Source organism: Narcine bancroftii, chromosome 4 (assembly GCF_036971445.1).
Source record: "Narcine bancroftii isolate sNarBan1 chromosome 4, sNarBan1.hap1, whole genome shotgun sequence".
Lineage (NCBI taxonomy): Eukaryota > Metazoa > Chordata > Chondrichthyes > Torpediniformes > Narcinidae > Narcine > Narcine bancroftii.
In genome coordinates, this window is record NC_091472.1 from 256,304,736 (window position 1) to 256,326,519 (window position 21,784).

The following is a 21,784-nucleotide window of genomic DNA, read 5'->3' on the forward strand; positions in this document are numbered from 1 at the left end:
TTTTGTTAAATATCTGTTTCCTTTCCCAAGCTTCAAAAGCCCTCCTGTTATAGATGACCAGAATTGCACAACATACTCCAAGTGTATCCCAACCAAAGTTTTATATAACTACAATATAACTTCCTTACTTTCAATCCCCAACCAATGAGGGGAAGCATTCTACATGCCCTCGTAACCAACCTATCTACTTGCATAGCTACTTTCAGTGAGCAATGGAACTAATCCCCAAGAACCCTCTGTAGATTAATGCTTTTAAAAGCTCTGACATTAACTGTACACATTTTTCCCTTACATTTGACCTCCCAATGTGCAATAAATGACATTTGTCTGGATTAAACTCTACAGCCATCTCTCTGCCCATATCTGTAACGGATCTTTCTGCTGTTGTATTCGCTGATAACCTACTACACTGTCTACAACTCCACCAAACCTAGTGTCACCTGAAAATTTACAAACAGACCCAATGACTTTTTCATTGGTCATACATAGCACAAATTGTAAAGGTACCAACAGTAATTTCTGCAACCTCAATCCACTATAACACTCTTCCATCACTACTCTGTATTCTGCCTATTTCAAATTCAAATATCAATTCATCTTGGATACTGTGCATCTGTCCCTTCTGGATCACCATCCCATGAAGGCTTTTGCTAAATGTCATGTCAACAACTGTGCTGCCCTACCCTCATCAACCACTTTTGTCATTTGTAAGACATGACTTGCCCCACACAAAGCCATGCTGACTGTCCTGAGTCTGACCATGCATTTCTAAATGTGCATTAATTCTATTCCTAATTATCCTCTCAAATAGTTTCCCTTCTAGTGATACGAGGTTCATCTGCCTAAATTTTATGAATGATCCCTATTTCCCTTCTTGAACAAAATTACAGTATGAAAAATCTGCTACACGTGCACATTGAACTGGCTATCCTCCAGTTCTCAGCAACTTCGCACGTTGCACATTAGGATACAAAAATCTCTGTCAAGCTCCCAGTAATCTCCTCACTTCTCTCTTTCCATAACCTGGGATATATTCCATCAGGGTCCAGGACTTATTCACCTTAACACACTTCAAAAGACCCAGTACCATTTCATTCTTGATCTCAACGTGCCCTAACACATTAACATGATATTCACCATGAGCACCATCCATGTCCTTCTCCTTGGTGAATGTCGATGCGTTTAGTATCTCATCTACTTCCTCTGACTCCAAGCATAAATTTCCTCTTTTGTAATTGAGTGGTCTTATCATCTCTCAAGTCATCCTTTGTTTTTAACATAAGCATAAAATGCCTTGGGCTTCTCTTTGATCCTGCTCACCAATGACATTTATTGCCCCACTTGGCCCTCCTAATGCCCTTTTCCCAATTAACTCTCCTTAGCTCTGGCCTCATCATCTCACAATTTGCCATCCCCTGATTTAGCCCAGTTTATCTTTATTCATAATTATCTTGAAATTTAAGAAATTATGATCACTAATCCCAAAATGCTGATCACATGACCAGGCTCATTTCCAAATTCAAGGTCTAATACATGCTCTTACCCTGGATGAACTATCCACTCACTGGCATCCCAGAGAAAACCCAAATTTGTCTTAGCTCTCATTCGATTCATATGCTCTAATTCAGGCAACCCTTCTGGATGCACTTAAATTCTGCCCTATCCAAGTCTCTGACGCTAAAGACATTCCAATCAGTACTGGGGAAATTAAAAATTTCCAATACAACTCTGTTTCTTTTATACCTTTCCATAATCTGTCTATGTACATATCTTGCTGGCTATTGGAGACCAATAGGGTGATTATATCTTTATTTTTTTAATCTCTACCTATACTGACTAAGTGAATGAGCCTTCAATTATGTCGTCTCTGACTGCAGTTGTGAAATTGTCCTAAATTCGTTATGGAACTCCTCCACCCCTGTGTGAAACACAAGACCCAGGCCTGCCCTTTTTGCAGACAAATCTCTGTAATGGTCAAACATCATAATTCCAAGATCTTAAATTCAACGGCCTTAACCATTAAAATAAACACATCACAGCCTATCAGTCTCATTGTGTCTTACACCTGTCCCTTATTTTCACACGATCTTGCCATGTCATCTGCCATCCCCTTTTCTCCTCCACTTGCTGCCCTGATTTTCAACCCCAACCACTCCAATTTAAGCCATCTTACATTCACATGCACCAGTGAACCTCCCTGCAAGGACACTGGTTCCTCTTCAGTTTTTTGTGCAGGTCCCACATACCCTGGAAGAGAGCCAAATGATCTGTATATGTGAAGCCCTCCTTCCTGCATCATCTCCTTGGCCACATATTTAATCTTCCCATTTTTGCTTCTTTTTTTTTGTTTTTAGTAAGAACATCTCCTCCACAGTCTCCATCAGTACTGGAGCACCACAGGGCTGCAATCTTAGCCATGTGCTCTATTCGCATTACAACTACGGCTGTGTGGCTCAGTATGATAATAACACCATCTACAAATTCGCTGACAATATCACGGTAGTGGGTTGTAAAAAAAAGGCGATAAGTCTGCATACAGGATGGAGATTGAAAACTTGGCTGAATGGTGCACCAACAATAACCTCACACTCATTGTCACCAAATCCAAGGAGTTGATTGTTGACTTCAGGAAGGGAAAACCAGATGTGTACGATCCAGTGATCATTGGGAGATCAGAGATGGAGAGGGTGAGCAAAATTTAAGTTCTTGGGAGTCACTCATGACATTGTAAAGCACATCAGCTTCTCTACTTCCTCAGGAGTTTGCAAAGGTTTGGTATGACATTGGAAACCTTGACAAATTTCTACAGATGTGTGGTGGAATGTGTGCTGACTGGCTGCATCAGAGTCTGGTATGGGGACATTAATATCCCCAAGCATAAAACCCTGCAAATGGTAATGGACATACCCGAGACATCACAGGCAAACCATCATCGAGAACAGCAGTAATCAAGGATCCACATCACCCAGCACATGCTCTGTTATCCATGCTATCATCAGGAAAGAGGTATAGGTGCCACAGGATTCCCACCACTAGGTTCAGAAACAACCACAACCCCTCCACCATAAGACCCCTCAACAACAAACTCAATCAGGGACTCATTTAACGGCTCTTATTTTTGCACTTGATTGTTTTTTCCCCTCTCTGCATTGCACAATGGTTTACATTTCTTTATTTGTTTTCATGTGTACAGTTTTTTTTACACGACTAATTCTGCCTTGCCCGCAGGGAAAAGAATCTCAAGGTTGTATGTGATGTCATGTATGCACGTGAAATATGAAAAATCTGCTACACGTGCACATTGAACTGAAAAAAATAATGATGGTGCTGCCGGAGCTGCAGTAACTGCAGTATTGCCACTGCTGCGAACCCAATGAGAGTGGGGAGCGAAGACATAGTGCTCCTCTGCAGGGTCCTACCACCCAGTCCAACTACTGATAGCTCCATACAGGCTTTAAACAGCCTGTTAAAGTAGCCAATGGTGGTTTCCGTCCATGGGGTCTGGGCCCAAGATGGCAGTGCCTGTATTCGGCAGCCACCTCGTGGGGTTATAGGACTCTGGGAAAGATGAGGACAAGTGCAGGGCACCAGTAAAGGGAAGGACCAGTGAGTGGTTCTGCGGCTGAAGAACACACAGGCAGCAGACGGCTAGCAACTGTGATTAAAGGACTCACACAGGTTGTGGACTGCTGGAGGCTGGCTGAAGGGTTCCAGGTATCAGAGCAGGGATGCGAGATGGTGGTAAGGGGACTGAAGGGTTCTTGATTCTTTTGGAGGTTTGGATTTGGAGCTTGGGCTGCCAATAGTTTGGACTAAAGTCTGTGTAGTTGCAGAGGCCGCGGGGGAACACTGAAGGTAAATCAGTGACAGCTCAGTGACTTTGAAAGGGCTTATTTTTGCTTCTTTTTCTTTGACTGTAAGGCGCGCTGGGCAATTTCTGCTGATAGCGAATCTTTGTCTGCCTTACAGCAGACTAAAGGCAATTTTGTGTAATATTACATCTGTTTTATGACATGACATTAAAAAAAAACCTTGAATCTCTGGTAGCCAATCTTAAAATTATAATCTTGGAAGTCCTGCTCTTTAACTTACAATCTGAACTCATTCTGCAGAACCACATCTCCCTTCCTACCTTCTTCATTGGTACCAGTATGAACAACGATCTCTGGTTGTTCACCCTCCCCTCTCAGAATGTACTGTAATGTCTCAGAAAAATCAATGCAAAATGACTCATTTACAGTTTTCACTATTAATCCAATCTGAAGCTTGACTGATCCTAGGTTACATTAATGTGCAATTTAGCAATTTTGCTTGAGCACTGGGAAAGCAAAATGCACATTATTGTAAATTAGAATGCTGTCCCAATACTACCACAATCTCAGTTACGATATTTTGTTTTTAAGTGGATATTGTACTTACAAAATTGCCATTTTTTTCTTTTTCTGCTCCAGTAAGCAGAAATCTACCTGCCTAACACAGATAAGACTGAGGATTGCAACTGACAGTGACATTTGCAACTGACAGTGACATTTGCCACTGACAGTGACATTTGCCAGTCTGGATTTTGATTCATCTAAACCCAACCATCAACCTAAAAATCGGATCATGAAGTGCATGTTTATTTTAAATGTATCATCTGCTCAAAATTTTACTTGGAATTGACTGCACTAGTAAACATTTCCAGGTGTAATCATGTCCACTGCAAAGTTTCCCTAGGTAATTCTGCCTGAGCCTTAGAGCACCGGACCCTTTCCCAGAGTCAGGCATGCACCAAAGAGTTAGAGGGATATGGGCCAAGTTGAGGCAAGTGGGATTCTACCTCAGTGGTTCTCAACCTTTTTAAAACTTGCATAACACCTTAAGTAAGGGATTACTTAAGGTGGTATATGGATTGGGGGGGGGGAAAATGGTTAAGAACCACTGGACTAGCTCAATTTGGGCAACTTGGTCAGCATGAATAAATTGGACTGAAAAGCTGTTTCCCTGGTGTCCAGCTCTGACTCTATGAATGTCTTTAATGACTTAAGAATTATTTCCACTCATATTAAAATTAATTGGAACTCTAGCCCTATTTGCCAAACAGTCTCAGTCAAACAAGGCACACATTGTCATTGATTGCTGTCATTGTAAATTAAATGGAGAGTCCATTGACATTGAGAGACCAGACATGCTAACCTCAGAATTTACTGTGTGCTGCTCACTATCTAGAATCCAAAGAGTGTGTCAAAATTTTGCTGTTCAAATATTCAATCCATGTGTCTCCGTCAGCATTACTCTATTATTGAAATGTCACAGTGGCTATGGAAGGCCTCTTGAGATGTGCAGGTGACCTTGCACCAGGAGCAGAGATACCTTTCAACAAAGAGCCAGAATGTCTTCAGAAGCTTCACCTCCTACCCAGATAGCTCAGATGCACAATGCATTTACAGGCTCAGGTTTTCCAAGGCTGCCATCACTGACACATGATATTCTATGGGATGACCTACCAAGCTCTCATGTCAGGACTGCAAAATCAAGGTCCTAATGCTGACGGCTCAGTACAGGCTTCAAATGGCCTGCTAAAGGAGTTGTCGGTATTTTGCTTCAAACCCACGACTACGGGATTTGTGCACAAAACGGCAGCCAGTGCTGAGCAGCAGAGCACAAAGGGTTAGACTCTGGAAAAGCAGCCCACCGGCACAAGGCACCAAAAATGGGGAGAAGATCCCTGCTGGATGAAGTATGAGAGATGACCTTTCAGTGAAGGTGATCACGGCAGCAGACCAGTGAGGAGCTCAGAGGGTGAAGAACCCACAAAAACTATGGAGTACTGGAGGCCGGCTCATGGGAACCAGGTATCAGAGCTGGGATTCAATAGGATTTGAGGGCAAGGAGGACTCCTGAAGGCTTCCTGATCACATTGATTTGAGTCTGGAGCTTGGGTTGCTAATTATTTGAATTGGAGTCTACGCGAGTGCTGGTGGTGAATCCATGGACAGGATATCTTTTACATCGCTTTCACACTTTTTGTGACTATTTATTTGCCTTATAACAGACAAAAGTGAAGTATTGTAGCGGCCTGCGGCCCACTCCATGTGTGACACAGCAGTCACCGAGCACGACGATCAAGCAGACAGCACACGAGATGAAACACCCGCTCCCATAGGCTGAAGGAATAGTGATCGAATCAGCCAATCACAGCCAGTGGATCCCAGGGGGTCCCATCTGGGCTTATGCATCCGGGACAACCAATCACGCCCCGGTAGTAACACGGCCAGCTGCCTATAAAAGACAGAGCTGCAGCCCAATAAATTCAGTGTCAATTACATTTCCTTGGTGTGCGATTCTCTTTCAACCTCGAGCTATAACCTAGCAACCCAGATTGGTCCAAACGGCGCTTTGGACCCAATGATGGAGGAACAGCCTACATTGAAGCTGCTGGGCTTCTGGGCATCACAACCACATGTGTGGTTCCAGGAGGCCGAGGCGCAGTTTACCATTTGCCAGATCTCCGCAGACAACACGTGCTACTACCATGTGGTCAGCACCTTCGATCACGACACCGCACCCAGCATCGATGACTTCCTCCAGCAGCCCCTAGAGCAAGGGAAGTATGTGGCCATCAAGGAGGGCGCAGCCCGACTGCTGCACATCAACGGAATGGGGGACAGGCCCCTTCTGCCCTCATGAGCAACATGTTCGCTCTCAATGATGGCCATACGTTTTGCCCTCTGTCCCAGCAGATTTTTCTGGAGTGGCTGCCTGAAGACATCGGGTTGAGGAAGAATTTGTTGACCCCAGGAGAATGGCTGCCCGAGCAGACGTGCTATGGGTGGCGAAGAGGGATGCCTGCGTTTCACTTGAACAGGTCACCAACACCCAGCCAGGAAGCCCATCGACCAACCAACCACCTGATTGACGCACCCCACCGGTGAGAAGTACTGTTTCTATCATCCATGGTGGGGAACCAAGGCCCGTTGATGCCGCTCCCCCTGCGTGTTCCACGGAAATGCCAAGGCCAGCTGTTGTTGATGGCTGCAATGACAGGCCAACTGCATAGCTTCCTCCACAGGCCAATGTTTCTTTGTGTGAACAATAGGACACAGTACAGCATCCTTCCTCCATCCTGCCAAGAAGCCCACAGTGGCAAGGTGGGCCAAGAGCTTCAAGCAGCAAACGGCTCCAATATTCGGACATTTGGCACCCATACAATTTCCTTCTGTTTTGGGGACAGACAATTCACCTGGGTTTATGGTGGCGGCTGTACAACAACCGTTACTGGGTTCAGATTTCCTGAGAGCCAACTTGCTACTGGTGGACATTAAGGTGCATTGGCTGGTACACACTCTCGCTCAAAGGCACTGAACTTACTATCCACCATCTGCACTTGGTGAGTACTGCCGACAATGAATTCACTCGAGTCTTAGCAGAATTCCCCTCCATCACTAAGCCCCATTTCAACTCAGTGGAAGCCAAACAGGGGCTGAGATACCAAATTATTATGGAGGGCCCTCCCCTCCACATCAGGGTGCAGCGTCTCCCCCCTCCCCCCCCCCCCCCCGAGAAAATCAACGTGGCTAGAGAAGTTTCAAAAGATGGAGGAACTCGGCATTGTGTGGTGCTCCAATAGCCCATGGGCCACACCCCCTCCATGTGGTATCTAAGGCAGCTGGAGGCCGAGTGGAGACTACCACCACCTTAACAAGGCTACTATGCCTGACAGATATCTATACCTCTATTCCACGACTTCACCACTAACCTGCAAGGGGCACGGATATTCTCTAAGGTGGACCTCATCAGGGATTATTATCAGATTCCAGTTCACCCCGACGATATTGCCAAAACTGCCATATAACCCCCGTGGATTGTTCAAATTCCTTCGCATGTCATTCGGGGTGAAAAACACGGCTCAGACTTCCTAAAGGTTGATGGATGCAAAGGGCTGGGATCCGCACTTCGCCATCATCTACCTCGATGTCATTTTAATAGCCAGCACCTAGCACACCGCTCATTTAAGGCCATTGTTCTCCAGGCTAAAATGAGTTTGGTTTAACCATTAATCCGGCCAAGTGCAAATATGGCCGAGAGACCATTGATTTTTTGGGCCATCACATTGACCAACATGGGGCCAGGCCATTACCAAGTAAAATAGATGCTATTTGTTCTTTCTCCAGACTAATGACCGTGAAGAGATTGCAAGAGTTTGCAAGTATGGTGGTGATTTATTATCATCGCTTCATACCTGAAGCAGACCACATCATGAGTCTGCTATTTCCCCTCAAGGCAGGGCCCAGTAAAGACATTCAATGGACACAGGAGGTGACCAAGGCTTTCCAGCAACCAAAGGTGCCCCAGCCTGTGCATCCCAGGACAGATGCCCTGACTGCCCTCACAGTAGACACCTCTAGCACAGCGGTTAGGTGTGTACTTGAGTGACTGATTAAAGGACAGTGGCAGTCACTGAACTTTTTCAGTCAACACCTCAGGCCACCAGAGCTCAAGTACAGTGGCTTTGATAGGGAGCTGTTAGCCTTATACCTGGCAATTTGGCATTTCCATTACTTCCTGGAGGGCAGGAAGTTCAAAATTTACACAGACCACAAACCACTTACCTTTGCTTTCAGCAAGCTGTTAGACTTGTGGTCAGCCAGGCAAATAGCAGCACCTGTTCTACATATCTGAATTTTTGATGGACATTGAACATATTGCTGGCGTCCAATGTGGTAGCTGATGCCCTATCCCGTCCAGCCATCCTAGTAGTGCACAATCCTGCCCCACGTATCGACTATGCATCCCTGACAGATGTGAAGCAAGCAGACTGACATACCAACGTACCGGACAGTACTTACCGACCTGCAACTGGAGGACATCCAGATTGTCCTAGGTAACCGCACGCTGCTCTGCGACACCTCAACTGGTAAACCAGGCCTCGTCATTCCAGTTGTATGGAGGAGGTGAGTTTTCGATTCGGTCCACAATTTGGCTTACCCCGCTATCAGGACTACAGTTAAAATGCTGACCAACAAATATGTCTGGCACAGCCTCCATAAAGAGGTCACTCAGTGGGCCAAGACATATATTCAGTGCCAGGCATTTAGGTCCAGGCCAACATTAAAGCCCCTCTGCAGCCTTTTGAACCAGCACACCGCCATTTCAGCCATGTGCACATAGACATTGTGGGGTCCCTGCCTGTAACCAGAGGTGCATGTTATCTATTGGCCATGGTCGACCAGATGACTAGATGGTCAGAAGCAGTGCCGCTATCTGTACAAGGGCATTACCTGTACAAGGGCATTACAAGGGTGGCATGTTTTGGGGTCCCCGAACACTTAAAATCTGATCGAGGTGGGGACAATTCACTTCCAGCCTGTGGACCACCTTAGCAAATGCCCCAGGGACTCAACTCCACCACACCACACCACCTGGAGGCCCACGGACTGGTGAAGAGGTTCCACAGGCACCTGAAAACAGCTCTGATGGCCCAACTTACCGGACCAAATCGGGCAGACGAACTCCCTTGAGTCCTGCTAGGCATCCACACCACCCTGAAAGAGAATTTTGATACATCCTCTGCTGAGTTGGTCTAAGGCGCACCCATAGTCATCCTGAGCGAATTTGTGGCTGCTTCCGAGGACTTGGGGGAACTCCCTGCAGCTTCATTGTCTTGACTGCGTGAACGCCTGGGCGAAATAGAACCAGTTGTGCTCAGAGCTCACAGGCAAGCCAGCACCTTTATACCAAAAAAATTTGCAAACTGTCAGTATGTTTTTGTCTGACACAGAGCCCATCGGCCACCTTTTCAACATCCTTATGAAAGGCCATACCGCATCGTCAATGTTACGAGCCCAAAGGACCCCAAAACTCAGCAGCAATAGAGAATCACTACGACAAATGGTTAAACAAAAATTGTTTTTAATTATCTTTAAACATTAAAACAGAATCAAACTTTAACTTATCTCTATTAATTTAACTAATCCCAACTTAATCCCCTTCTAATTCTAAGCACACATGTATGTGATGTGTGTGTAAATATAAGATTTGGTTCATAGTTCAATCTCACTTCTCTTTCTTCCAAGTACTCTGGTTGCAGGCAATTCTTATACTGTGCATAGAATTTAACATGTATAAAGCTCACCAGGCTTTGGTGCTCGAAAGGTAAATGTTTACTGCTCAGGAAGGTTCTTTGGAGATTTGCAGAGAGAGATTTTTTGTTCCAGGATTTCCACAACTGAGGTACCACCATTAGTCACCTCAATGTTTCGCTGATGAAACTTTCCCCATCAGGGTTCTCCAGATGATAACCTCTTTTTTTCAGGCTACCACAGAGTTCCTTTCTGTTCCACTTCTTCCAAGAGAAACATCTGCTCAGGGGTTCACTGCAGTTCATCCCAAGCAAGTGAACATCTCATCACATGAAGCGTGCTGCATAATCTTGCAAAATGAAGCAAGCAGCCAATGCATGAGACAGAGGCTGAAAAGCAACATGAGCAAGAGAAAGGCAGAAGCTACAAATTTGTGTTTCCACCAGATACCATCAACACATTTACTGTATGTCTTTTCTTTCTTTCTTCTTTGGCTTGGCTTCGCGGACGAAGATTTATGGAGGGGTAAAGTCCACGTCAGCTGCAGGCTCGTTTGTGGATGACAAGTCCGATGCGGGACAGGCAGACACGGTTGCAGCGGTTGCAAGGGAAAATTGGTTGGTTGGGGTTGGGTGTTGGGTTTTTCCTCCTTTGTCTTTTGTCAGTGAGGTGGGCTCTACGGTCTTCTTCAAAGGAGGTTGCTGCCCGCTGAACTGTGAGGCACCAAGATGCACGGTTTGAGGCGATATCAGCCCACTGGCGGTGGTCAATGTGGCACATTTACTGTATGTAGACAACTAGTTAAAACAGTGTTTCTCCAGACCACGGTGCACACACATACACGCACAATACACAGCACACAACTGTAAAATTACAATGCTGGAGAAATTCAGCAGGTCAAACAATGAATGTACTTTATACTATAATATAAAGATACATGACCAAAGTTTCGGGCTTGAGCCCTTCTTCATACCTTGATGAAGGGCTCTAGCGTGAAACATTGGTTATGCATCTTTATATTTGCTATATAACTTGCTGAGTTTCTCCAACATTGTATTTTTTCCAACCACAGTGATTGGAGACTTTTGTGTTTTACTTCTTTACATAGCACACAATAATCACATAGAGACATTAAAAAAATTTAAACTGAATATTTTGGAATGATTTGATCGATTATAGGATACTATTCATCAATCTCACAGCCTGTGGGAAAAAGTTAATTCCTAGACTGGCAGTCTTGGTTTTAATGTTTCTGTGCCTCCTTCTTGTGATAAATACTGATAGGTCAAAAATACTGTGCGCTGGATGGAAATAGTTCTCAATAATTCTTTGAACTCTATTTAAGCACCACTCCTAGAGAATGTTATCAATAGAGGAAACGGAGACCCCAGTGATCTTCTCACCTGTTTTGATGATACTTTGTATTGACTTCACGTCCGATGCTTTGCAGCTGGACAGGACACTCTCAACTGTGCTCCTGTAAAAGGTTGTCGGGATGGGGGCCAGTTGCCTCATCCTCCCCAATGTCCTTAGAAGTGTAGGAAGGCCATGCTTTCCTGAGTAACGATGAAGTGTTGTGGGTCCAGGATAGGACATCCTTCATATGCAAACCAAAAAACTTTGCAGAGGGATGAATTTTCGGCATTATTATGTAACTCCCCAATAAGATGTTTCACCCAAAATGCTCATAAAGCTATCAGACACAAATACATATTACCAATAGTCAGACAGGAAGCCCAAACTGTGCACAAATATACATCAATTCAAGGCACTGCTCAACATGGAAACAGGTTCTTTGGCCCTACTCATCCACAAACAGGTTAGGAAGGGAAGGCTGAGGAACAGTGCACCTGTCTTCATTGATGGGACAGCAGTGGAGAGTGTTAGTACCTTCAAGTTCCTGGAAGTTCCCATTTCAAAGGACCTCTTTTGGAACTATCACATTGAGGCAACTGTGAAGAAGGCACATCTACTTTCTAAAATGTCTGGAGAGATTTAGCATGTTGTTGAATAGTCTTATCAAACTTCTACAAGTGCACTGTGGAAAGTATACTGACTGGTTGCATCATGGCCAGGTTTGGAAACTCAAGGGTCCAGAAATGCACAGAAAGTGACAAACCATCATGAGCATCAACCTTCCATCCATTGAAAGCATCCACTACTTCAAGAAGGCTGCCAACATCAATAGGTTGATAGGATATTTAGGCCTATGGGATGTTGGGTTTTGTTAATATAGGGGGATTGAGTTCAGTAGAGAGGTTATGTTGCACACTTAGAATATTCTGTTCCATTCTGGTCATCTCATTATAGGAAGGATATGGAAGCTCTGGAGAGAGCATAGAGATTTGCCAGGATGTTGCCTGGATTGGAAAATGTCTTATGAGGCAAGGTTAGCAAACTGGGACTTTTCTCTTCGGAGCAAAGAAGGTTGAGAGGAGACTTAATAGAGGTCTCCAAGATTCTGAGAGGCATAGACAAGGTGGACAGCCAATGCCTTTTTCTCCAGGGCAGGAATAGCAAACACCTGAGGACATGTGTACAAAGTGAAGGGAGGGAAGTTTTGGGGGAGTCATCAGGAGTAAGTTTTTTTTTAAAACAAGAGTTGTAGTTGCCTAGAATGCCTTGCCAAGGATGGTGGTGGAGACTGAAACATTAGGGGCATTTAAGAAACTCTTAGACAGGGACATTGATAAAAGAAAAATAAATGATTACAAGGTAGGATGGGTTTAGTACTTTTTTTTGGTCAGAATATATGGGTCGGCACAACATTAAAGGCCAAAGGGCCTGTACTATGCTGTAATGTTATATCATAAAGAATCCCCATCATCCTGGTCACAATCTCTCCTTGCTGCTCACTTCAGGCAGAAGGACAGAAGACTGAATTCCAGCACCTCAGGATTCAAGAATAGTTTTTAATCCCACAGCTATCAAGCTCTTGAACACAAACCATAAACTACCCCAGGACCACCAAAATATCTTTATGCACATCTGAAAAGGGCTCTGGAAGGGCTTTGGCTTCAATGGACCAGAGGTCTGAACCTGGAGCTTGGGCCGCTCAAGGAGGAGTCCATGAACTACAAATGTGCAAGAAAATATTTGATGTTTATTGTCTCTTTTTCTGTCTTGATTTATGATCATATAATTTTTTTATTATTGTAGTTGTTGTACTTTAATTTCCTTGAGGAAGGGTTCTGCACTGAAACGCCAGTCATGTATTTTTACCACCTATGGATAGTTTGAGACCAGCTGAGTTCCACCAGCATTTCTGTGTTGTGACTACAATCGCAGTATCTGCAGACTTTCATGTTTCACTGCCTTAATTATTTGCTTGGCTACAAGTAATATCTTTGGTACATGTTAAATTATACTTATGTGACAATAAACTCAGGTCTATCCAAACTGATATAATTTTCCTGTCTTTGGTTCACGTCTCCAAATCTTTCCCAGCAAAGTGCCTATTTAAATGTATTTTAAATGCCACAATTGAACCAGTCTCTACACTTTCCTCTGTAACTTATTCCATATACCCACAATCCTGTGCATGGCAACAGCTACCACTGAGGTTCTATTTCGAAGTTTCCCATCTCACCTTACATCTACACCTCACTTTGGATGCTCCTGCCCTGGGGAAAAAAAAATGACCACTTCATAACAGCAACAGTCAAATCATGGCTGATGTGTTTTTCTTCTCAACCCCATTCTTCTGCTTTCTCCATAAAACCAAGGTTTTATATACATCTACAAAGTCAATCTCAGCCTTTTATGCTCCATGGAACAAAATCCCAGCATCTCCTTGTAACGCAAGCACTCCAGTCAGTGCAATATATAGTCCATGTGAAATCTAGCTCCGTGCTTACCCACATTGAATCTCTGCGCTTACTGTTCCATGTATATTGAGGTACCTCAATAAATTATGGCCTCATTTTGTAGTTGGGATTTGCAACATGCAGATAGACAGAATCGTATGCAAATCACACTCCTTACTATGAAATCATTAAATTTATTTTCACACTGCTCCACTGTGTGAGGATTGTCACCCCTGCAAGGAGATATCGTAGATACCCCTTGCCAGGCAATTCTGGTTAAACACCACCTCTTAACTCCCCCTTCCTCCTTTGGGTGAATATAGGAGCTTTTGCTCTCTCCCCTGCACCATGTCTTCCACTTGGCAGTCATGCACTGCCTGTTTGCTGTCTTTCTTTGAATGCTAAACAGTTACATGTGTGTGGATTTCACAGGCCATATTTCAATGTTTATTTCTAAGTGGACCCCACTCCTTAAATACTGTTCCAAATGTTTCTTCTTCTATTCATTTTTTTTTGCTGGAGATCTGATTTTTGAAGAGCAACAACATTTTCATCAGCCAAAAGTAGATGAATTGCCAGACAGTACCCAACATCAGCACTAATAAGGTAGGGAGGCAAGAAAATAGGGATAACATTTCCATTTCAAGAAGCAAAGATAAATAAGTACTAGTGTTAAGCACAAATTAATTTTATGTAGCTTTTTATCATCTTCAGCTGAACTTAATCACAAATCTCCAAAATCCTATTTTAATCGGCTATTCACCAATTTTACTATCAGCAAAGCATTAAATTCTTTGAAATGGAGAGATCAACAAGGTCATCTATTTATGGAACCTTATGAGATGAGCGAAGTGGTAAACAGATATTTTTCGTGTGATTGTTCTTGTGACTTCCTCCTGATGTTCACACAAACCAGTTCTCATTGAGGGGTGAGCAGTGGAGAGGGTCAAGAACTTAAAATTCCTAGGTGTCAGCATCTTTGAGGAGACCACAAGGCCGGGCTTTATTCCAGAGACCTGACAGCCATGGCTTGTCCCTGACAGTTTGTCCTCCAACATTGCTTCACTTTTATTTGTGTTGATCTTGTACCCTGATACTTCTCCGTATTCCTTCAATTTCTTATGCAATTCTTTTATTGATAGTTCTGTTAAGCATACTATGACATCATCTGCAAATAGACTGATTTTATATTCCTTTTATTTTCTGTTCTTATCTGTTCTGCCAAGTTGACCTATTTAATTTAAATTGGTTCGATTATTTATCCATTTATTGTCACCTTCGCATTGAATTCGCCCATCGTTATTGAATGAAGATCTACCGGGACCAATGCCTAAAGAGGGCGCTCAAAATCAGTGAACCGGTGCGGACTCGAAAGGCCAACATGGCCTGTTTCCGCTCCGTAAATGGTTATATGGAAGTCTAATCCACAAATATCTTGTTCTCTGAAGTGGTTCTTCTGGCTTGATCATTTCATAGAATCCACAAAAGCTAGAGCAAAATCTAAACCTCTCTGACAACAAGAGCTAGTTCGCGAGTTGTTGAAAAATTTTACAAATATTACTTATGGAAATGAACCATGAATAGTGGGAGCAAAACCACTGGTCAAAGATTATGGACCTAAGTTTCCAAAACTATTGCAGCATCAAGAAGAGATATAGCAGAGTAATCCTTTTCAATATATACTCCTTGTAGGATAAAGATGAAACTTCTGCATACTTGACCACAAAAGCTGTTTCTCCTGACAGTAGTGCCTTCAGCATTGTAACATGTCCCAAAATACATCACAGCAGCATTATCAAACAAAGACTGAAGAATATGCAGAGAATGAATTAATTCACAGGCAAGAGACATTATCAGTTGCCCACCGATAATTTCTCATGTAAAGATGGAGGGAAGCGACCAACGTGGCAGAAATAACAAAAAACCATTTTGCAAAAACAAGGACAGCATTTCAAAATTACTGGATAGCAAGTTAATCTTCAGTCATCAAGTCACACCGAATGTAGACAGGCCCTTCGGCCAACTGTGTCCATGTTGCCCATCTATTCCAATCCCATTTGCATTCTTCTGTGCCATGGCATTTCAGTTCCCTATCTGAGTGCCTCCACCACTCCCTCAGACAGCATGTTCCAGAGTTCAACTGTGTGGTCAAAGATTTCTCAAACCTTTAATTCTCTAAGCCCATTGATATAAATCTATGTCCTCAAGATGCAGACATCTTTGCTAATGTGTCTCACTATCTACCATTATCTATGCCTCTCCCAGTTTTGTATACCTTGATCAGATTTATCTCTGCCTTCTCTATTCTAAAGGAAACAAATCAATACCTACATATTGGAACTACACTTTATATTCTGTTTCAGCATTCTCCAACCAGACAGCATTAATATGGACCACCAATTTCCATTAACCATTTCCCCTGGTCTCTCTTTCTCCATCCCACTCTTTTCCTCCAACTCCCACCCCATCCCTCTACATCCAGAGAGCTAACCCCTCCCCTCATCACCTCTGCTTTTTTTCTCTTCCACCCTCCTTATCCAACTATGACCTCTTACTTGTTAGCCTGTTTCCTCCCTCCTCTCCTTCACCTTTTTATTCAGGCACCTGCCTGCTTTTTGCTCACTCCTTGATGAAGGTCAGACCTAAAACATTGATTACCCTTTACCTTCTATAGTTGCTGTGTGACCTGCTGAGTTTCTCCAGCACTTTTGTGTAATGTATCTATTACCTCTTACCTGTTAGCCTGTGCTCCTCTCTTTTCTTACTTCCTCACCTCCTTTCCCACCCGCCTCCCGCCACTGACTCTCCAGCTTTTTATTCAGGTGTCTGCCTGTTTTTCCTTATTCCTGAAGAAAGGCTCAAGCCTAAAAAGTTGGTTACCTTTTACTTCCCATGGATGCTGTGTGACTTGCTGAGGTTCTCCAGCACATTTGTGTATTGTGTTCTTATGGTCCCTGCAGACTAAATGCAGCTCTAATTTCCTCCACTCCACCCATTCAAATAATTAAAATCAATTCAAATATTTAATTAAAACCAGCAACTAAAGAGATCTTGGGAGAATAGTTTAACCAAACTCATAATATGAAGTTAGAGTAACAACCAGAGTCTAAACATGGGCAAGACAACAGAGATGATCGTGGACTTCAGGAGGACCAGGAATGACTACCCTTCGCTGCACATCAATAGCTCTGTAGTGGAGAGAGTTGAGGGCACGAAGTTCCTTGAAGCTCACTTAACAAGTGACCTATCATGGACCCATAATATTTCCTCACTTGTCAGGAAAGTGCAACAGCGAATGCACTTCCTGAGAAGACTGAAGCATGCAAGGATACTGGCCACCATCATGTCAACCTTCTTCAGGAGTTTTATTGTGAGAGTGCTGACGAGATGCATCACAGTGTAGCGAGGTTGCTGTCGAGAAATGGACTGGAGGGAAATTTACAGGGATCACTGGCGTTTCCCTCTCCACCATCAAACATGATCTTCGGGGATCATTTTCTGAAGAGGGCACACAAAATTATTGAGGACCCCTTGCACTCTACACACAGCATCTTTCAGCTACTCCCATCAGGAAAGAGATGCAGGAATATCAGAGCTGGCACCACCAGGCTGAGAAACAACTTCTTCCCATGGGCTGAGAGAATGCTGAACAACCAAAGGAAATGTTCACACTAACCATCCGGGACTCTCATATTTATGAAACAATATTTATTTATTTGTATAGATGAATACTTGTCCTGCATATGTATTACTTGTTTATCTGCGTGTTATGTCTGGTTATGTGTCTGCATGCTTTGTACCAATGACTGGAGAACACTGTTTCATCAAGTTGTGCAGATGATAAGCTTAACAAAGAACATTTGAGAAATACTAGGGGAGAGGCTGAAGTCATTGAAAGATTCAATTTTCCAATTTCAAAGATGATAAATTGTAAACTGTGGCATTGCCAGATCAGGTGTCAATGTTCCCTTACCTTTATCGGTCCTCCGTTTGCCAATCCTGAATGTTAATTCTTTTCCATCAAGCATCTGTGAAAGATGTTCTGCTGTCCACTGCAGTGCTGGCCAATTAGAAACCATGTTAAGAAACACTGCCGGTTGCTGTAATAATTCAATAATACTCCTGACCTCCTTGGGGTTAAATGGCTTACTACCTGGAAAAGAAAATGCACAAATTAAAAGTTTTAATTTACCAGATTTAACCAGGCCATTACGATTTATTAAAAACAATCTTCTTGAAATATTTTCCCCCTTTTAAAATGTTCTCATGGTTCTCATATTGACGATTCTCCAAATCTGTTTTAATCATTCTGGTGGGAGAGACTTCATCTGCCCTGGTCCCAAGAAGTTAAATTTCCTTCTTGGATGTTTCCACTTTCCCTTTAAAAGGGCGTCTCCGAACCTAGTAATTTAACCAGGTACTAATTACCTATCCTTTTACAAAGCTTTTGTCAGAAAATGATTGGGACATTTCCCTATAATAAACATACAATGTAAATAGGAATTAAAGATCAAGGAATCAAATTAATTTTCTCTAATGCAGCAATTATGAGTTCACTCAGGAAAATTATCAACAACCTTCTCTGGCTCAAAGTAAATTATAGCTGTAATAAAAAGCAATTCAGCCCCTCAAGGCTTCCCCACCATTCAATATCATGCTTGATGTGCCCCAAAACGTAATACCTCTTCTGTGCCAAGTTCCTATCTATCCTTTCTTTAAATACTCCCAATAAGATTAAGAGATTGTGTTAGATTGCCTGAGATAATGATTAGAGAAATATAGTTCCAGATGGAGTTTGAGATTGAACACCACATAAATAAAGCAATGAAATTGAAGGTGAAGTTGTTGAAGGCGGACTGAGAAGATAAGCAAAGAAGCAAGTCAGGAGAAGAACAATGGTAGCTATTCAAACAGCTAGCATAACACTAAACAGAAACTTAACTCAATTAGAAAGGATTCTATGAGAAACAGGCACAATATGTGGTTAACTGAGAACAAAGAGTAATATTAAAATAAAATGTAAGGCAGACAAAGTAACAAAAGCTGTTGACAATCCAGAGAACCAGGAAGTTTTCAGGATTCAGCAGTGAAAATACTAAAATGTTAATTGGAGGGTGAGGTGAGAAAATTTTGAGAGAAAACTTGCATTCAATATCATAACAAACAGTAAAACTTGCATTGATTTATAAATAGGGTGAAGGTTGGAATTGGATATTTAGTACAAATATAGTACATTAATAATAGGAAACAAAGAAATCAATTTATTTTACATCAGTCACCACCAAGGAGGATACACAAATGTGCTGCAGAAATTCAGCAGTTCACTCAGCATCCATAGCAAGTAAAGGGTAACAGTTTCAGGTGTGGACCCAAAACATTGGTCGCCCTTAACTTCCTATCTATGCTGTGAGAACTGCTAAGTTTCTCTAGCACATATGCGTACTGCATTCGACCCAAGCATCTGCAGATTTTCTTGTTTATCATCAAGCACACTGCAAAAAGAAGCTAATTTCAAATAACACAAAGGAACAAACTCCAATTGCAAGAGATAAGGCATTAGAAGGTTAAAGGCAGACAAATTGAACAGGTTGCCAGGACTCATTAACGTACAGTCAATGGTTTTCAAGGGAATGACTGCAGAGACAGTAGATCCATTGAGTGATTTTTTTTCAAATCTTGCTAAATTCCAGGAGGGTGCCAGAAGATTGGAAAACAGCCAATGTGATGACCTTCTTCAAATAGGAAGAGAGAGTCAGGAAGCTTTAGATAAGTTATTTTAAATTCTAGTGTTGGTATTTGCTAGAATCAATAATCAAAGAAATAACTAATCAATTGAAAAAGCTAAATATAATCAAACACATTCAATGTGCTTTATGAAAGGTAAATCATGATGGGAAAATTTGCGCAAATTCTTTGAGAATGTAGCAGAGGGGAATCTGTAGTGTGTAATGTATTTAGATTTCCAAAAGGTACTTGACAAAGTGTCACATGAGAGGTTAGTACATACATTAAGAGCAAAGGATTTGGAGGAAGAATTGGAATAAATGAATCCTTTTCATGCTGGAGGGATGAAACTGGTGGAATATCACAGGGTCTCTGGCCCTCAGTTGTTTTCTATTTATCACTGCAGAGTTGTATCCTTCTTTTGCCTTTCTCTACGATCATTTGCATTGATGGTGCTGGTCTTCTGCCATCTCAATTTCTGTTCGAACAACTCTCTGCAGTTTTCAATTTTCCCACCCTATCTTTAAAGCACCTCTCAAATGTACATTGGTCAGAATGTTCACCAAAATGGTATTTTTTTTTAATTATTTGATCATCTGCCTCAGTGACATTGTTTGCAGGACAAATGCTGATCAAAAAACAACTCCCCAAACACTGGAGGGGTTCCAGAGTTCCTCCAGCATGTCTTACTCATTTTACATTTTTTTAAAAATCTCAGCAATAACTCTCCCCAATCTTTTACAATGAGTTTGTTTACTGTTTCCCACAACCTAACACTCCCTCGCTATGGCACTATGTTAATATACATGTTTGCCTTCCGCGGATGCTGCCTGACGCCCAAGTTCCTCCAGCCTTTGGTGTGTTGCCGACTGGGGCCACTTCGAATCTGAAGGCCAGCCTCCAGAGGCTGAACCTGAACACCCTCCTCAGATCAGGGGAGAGACACGGGTCGCTTTCCCCCTGTGCTGTCGTCATGAGGTCTCCAAAGTAGACCTCACCTTCACTCCTCATCCCCAAGCCTCCACTTTCACAACTCCGGCGACCTGCAGAGAGACCACACGCACGTAAATGCGCCATCATTAAAGCAGGAGAATGCCTAGAATCTGCGCCTGCGTGTTGCAGGCTCTTGAACTCGCGCAAGCGTGTTACGAGCCCGTTTGCCTTTTTTCGCGCAAGCGTGTTACGAGCCCGTTTGCCTTTTTCGCGCATGCGTCCTGCGAGCTCTTTCGCGGGGTGGGAATGAGCTGCGGCATAATAGCTCTTCGCGCATGCTCCGACATCCCGCCAGTTGGAAAGCAAACTCCAGATGTTAGAAACTTGAAATAAATAAAAACAAGGGACAAGTATTGTAGTGATATTTTTTTCTCCGTGTACATTATTCCCTACCTGTGTACTGATGTATGTATAAGGCTGGCCCTCCCACTAGTGACTCATCTCCTATGTCTCCTCTCCTTATGACTTGGCCATAAAGGTCGACCTCCCTCCCCCCTTCCACAATTCCTGTCCCTGGATCTGGGCCAGCCAAAGCCTTATGTTTGTTAAAGTCTATCATTCCCCTGCTCTTGACCTCGAGGTTATTGATAGAGCCTATCAATTTAATAAACACGAATGTCTCTCCGGTAATGGAGAAACTGCTGCGCCCTGTTCGTCCAGATGTGGACCGCCAATTACCAGGGGCTTCCGAGTAATACGTACAGCTGTTTCAACAACATCCTAGAGGCTGCTGCCAACCTTGTTGACTCTGACGACAAGAAGGGTCAGTCAGAGAGCCTTCCAAGCACTACATGCGTAGAGGCAATGACTGAACTCCACAACCTCTACAAACCTAAGCTCAACGCTACCTCCTTGCATCCCAGAAACAGCAGCTTGGTGAGTCGTTAGAAGAGTTCCTTTGTGTCCTGTTCGTGCTGGGAAGAGACTGTTGGGGTAGCTCCACGAACCCTGTGCCGGTAGCCAAATGCATAGAAGAGTTGGTCCGGGATGCCTGTGTGTTGGGGTTGAAGTCCAATTACATCAGGCAATGTCTGCTTGAAGAGGACCAGTTACCATTAAAATGGGCTAGACAACTGTCAGGGAGATTCGACTCAGCCTAGCGCCACACCAAATCGATCGGTGGCAAGAACGGGCCCTCCATCTGCGCGCCACAAGTGCAGCCATCTTGGGAGATGGCGTCCGGGACGGCCAACCCCACTG

At 43.2% G+C, this 21,784-nt stretch overlaps 1 protein-coding gene across 4 annotated transcripts in view; it reads right to left on the reverse strand.

Moving 5' to 3' along the window:
- Positions 1 to 20,703, reverse strand: part of hspbap1 (hspb associated protein 1) — a 171,149-nt gene extending 150,446 nt beyond the window's left edge. For 3 of the 4 annotated variants that reach the window (XM_069934806.1, XM_069934804.1, XM_069934807.1), the window contains exons 1-2: positions 20,398 to 20,583; positions 17,841 to 18,020 (exon numbers count right to left, since the gene is read on the reverse strand). In XM_069934806.1, coding sequence (XP_069790907.1) covers positions 17,841 to 18,020; positions 20,398 to 20,566 — 349 coding nt within the window. In that variant the 5' untranslated portion in view covers positions 20,567 to 20,583. The other variant, XM_069934805.1, reaches the window with a different exon arrangement.
- Positions 20,704 to 21,784: the final 1,081 nt, after the last annotated feature.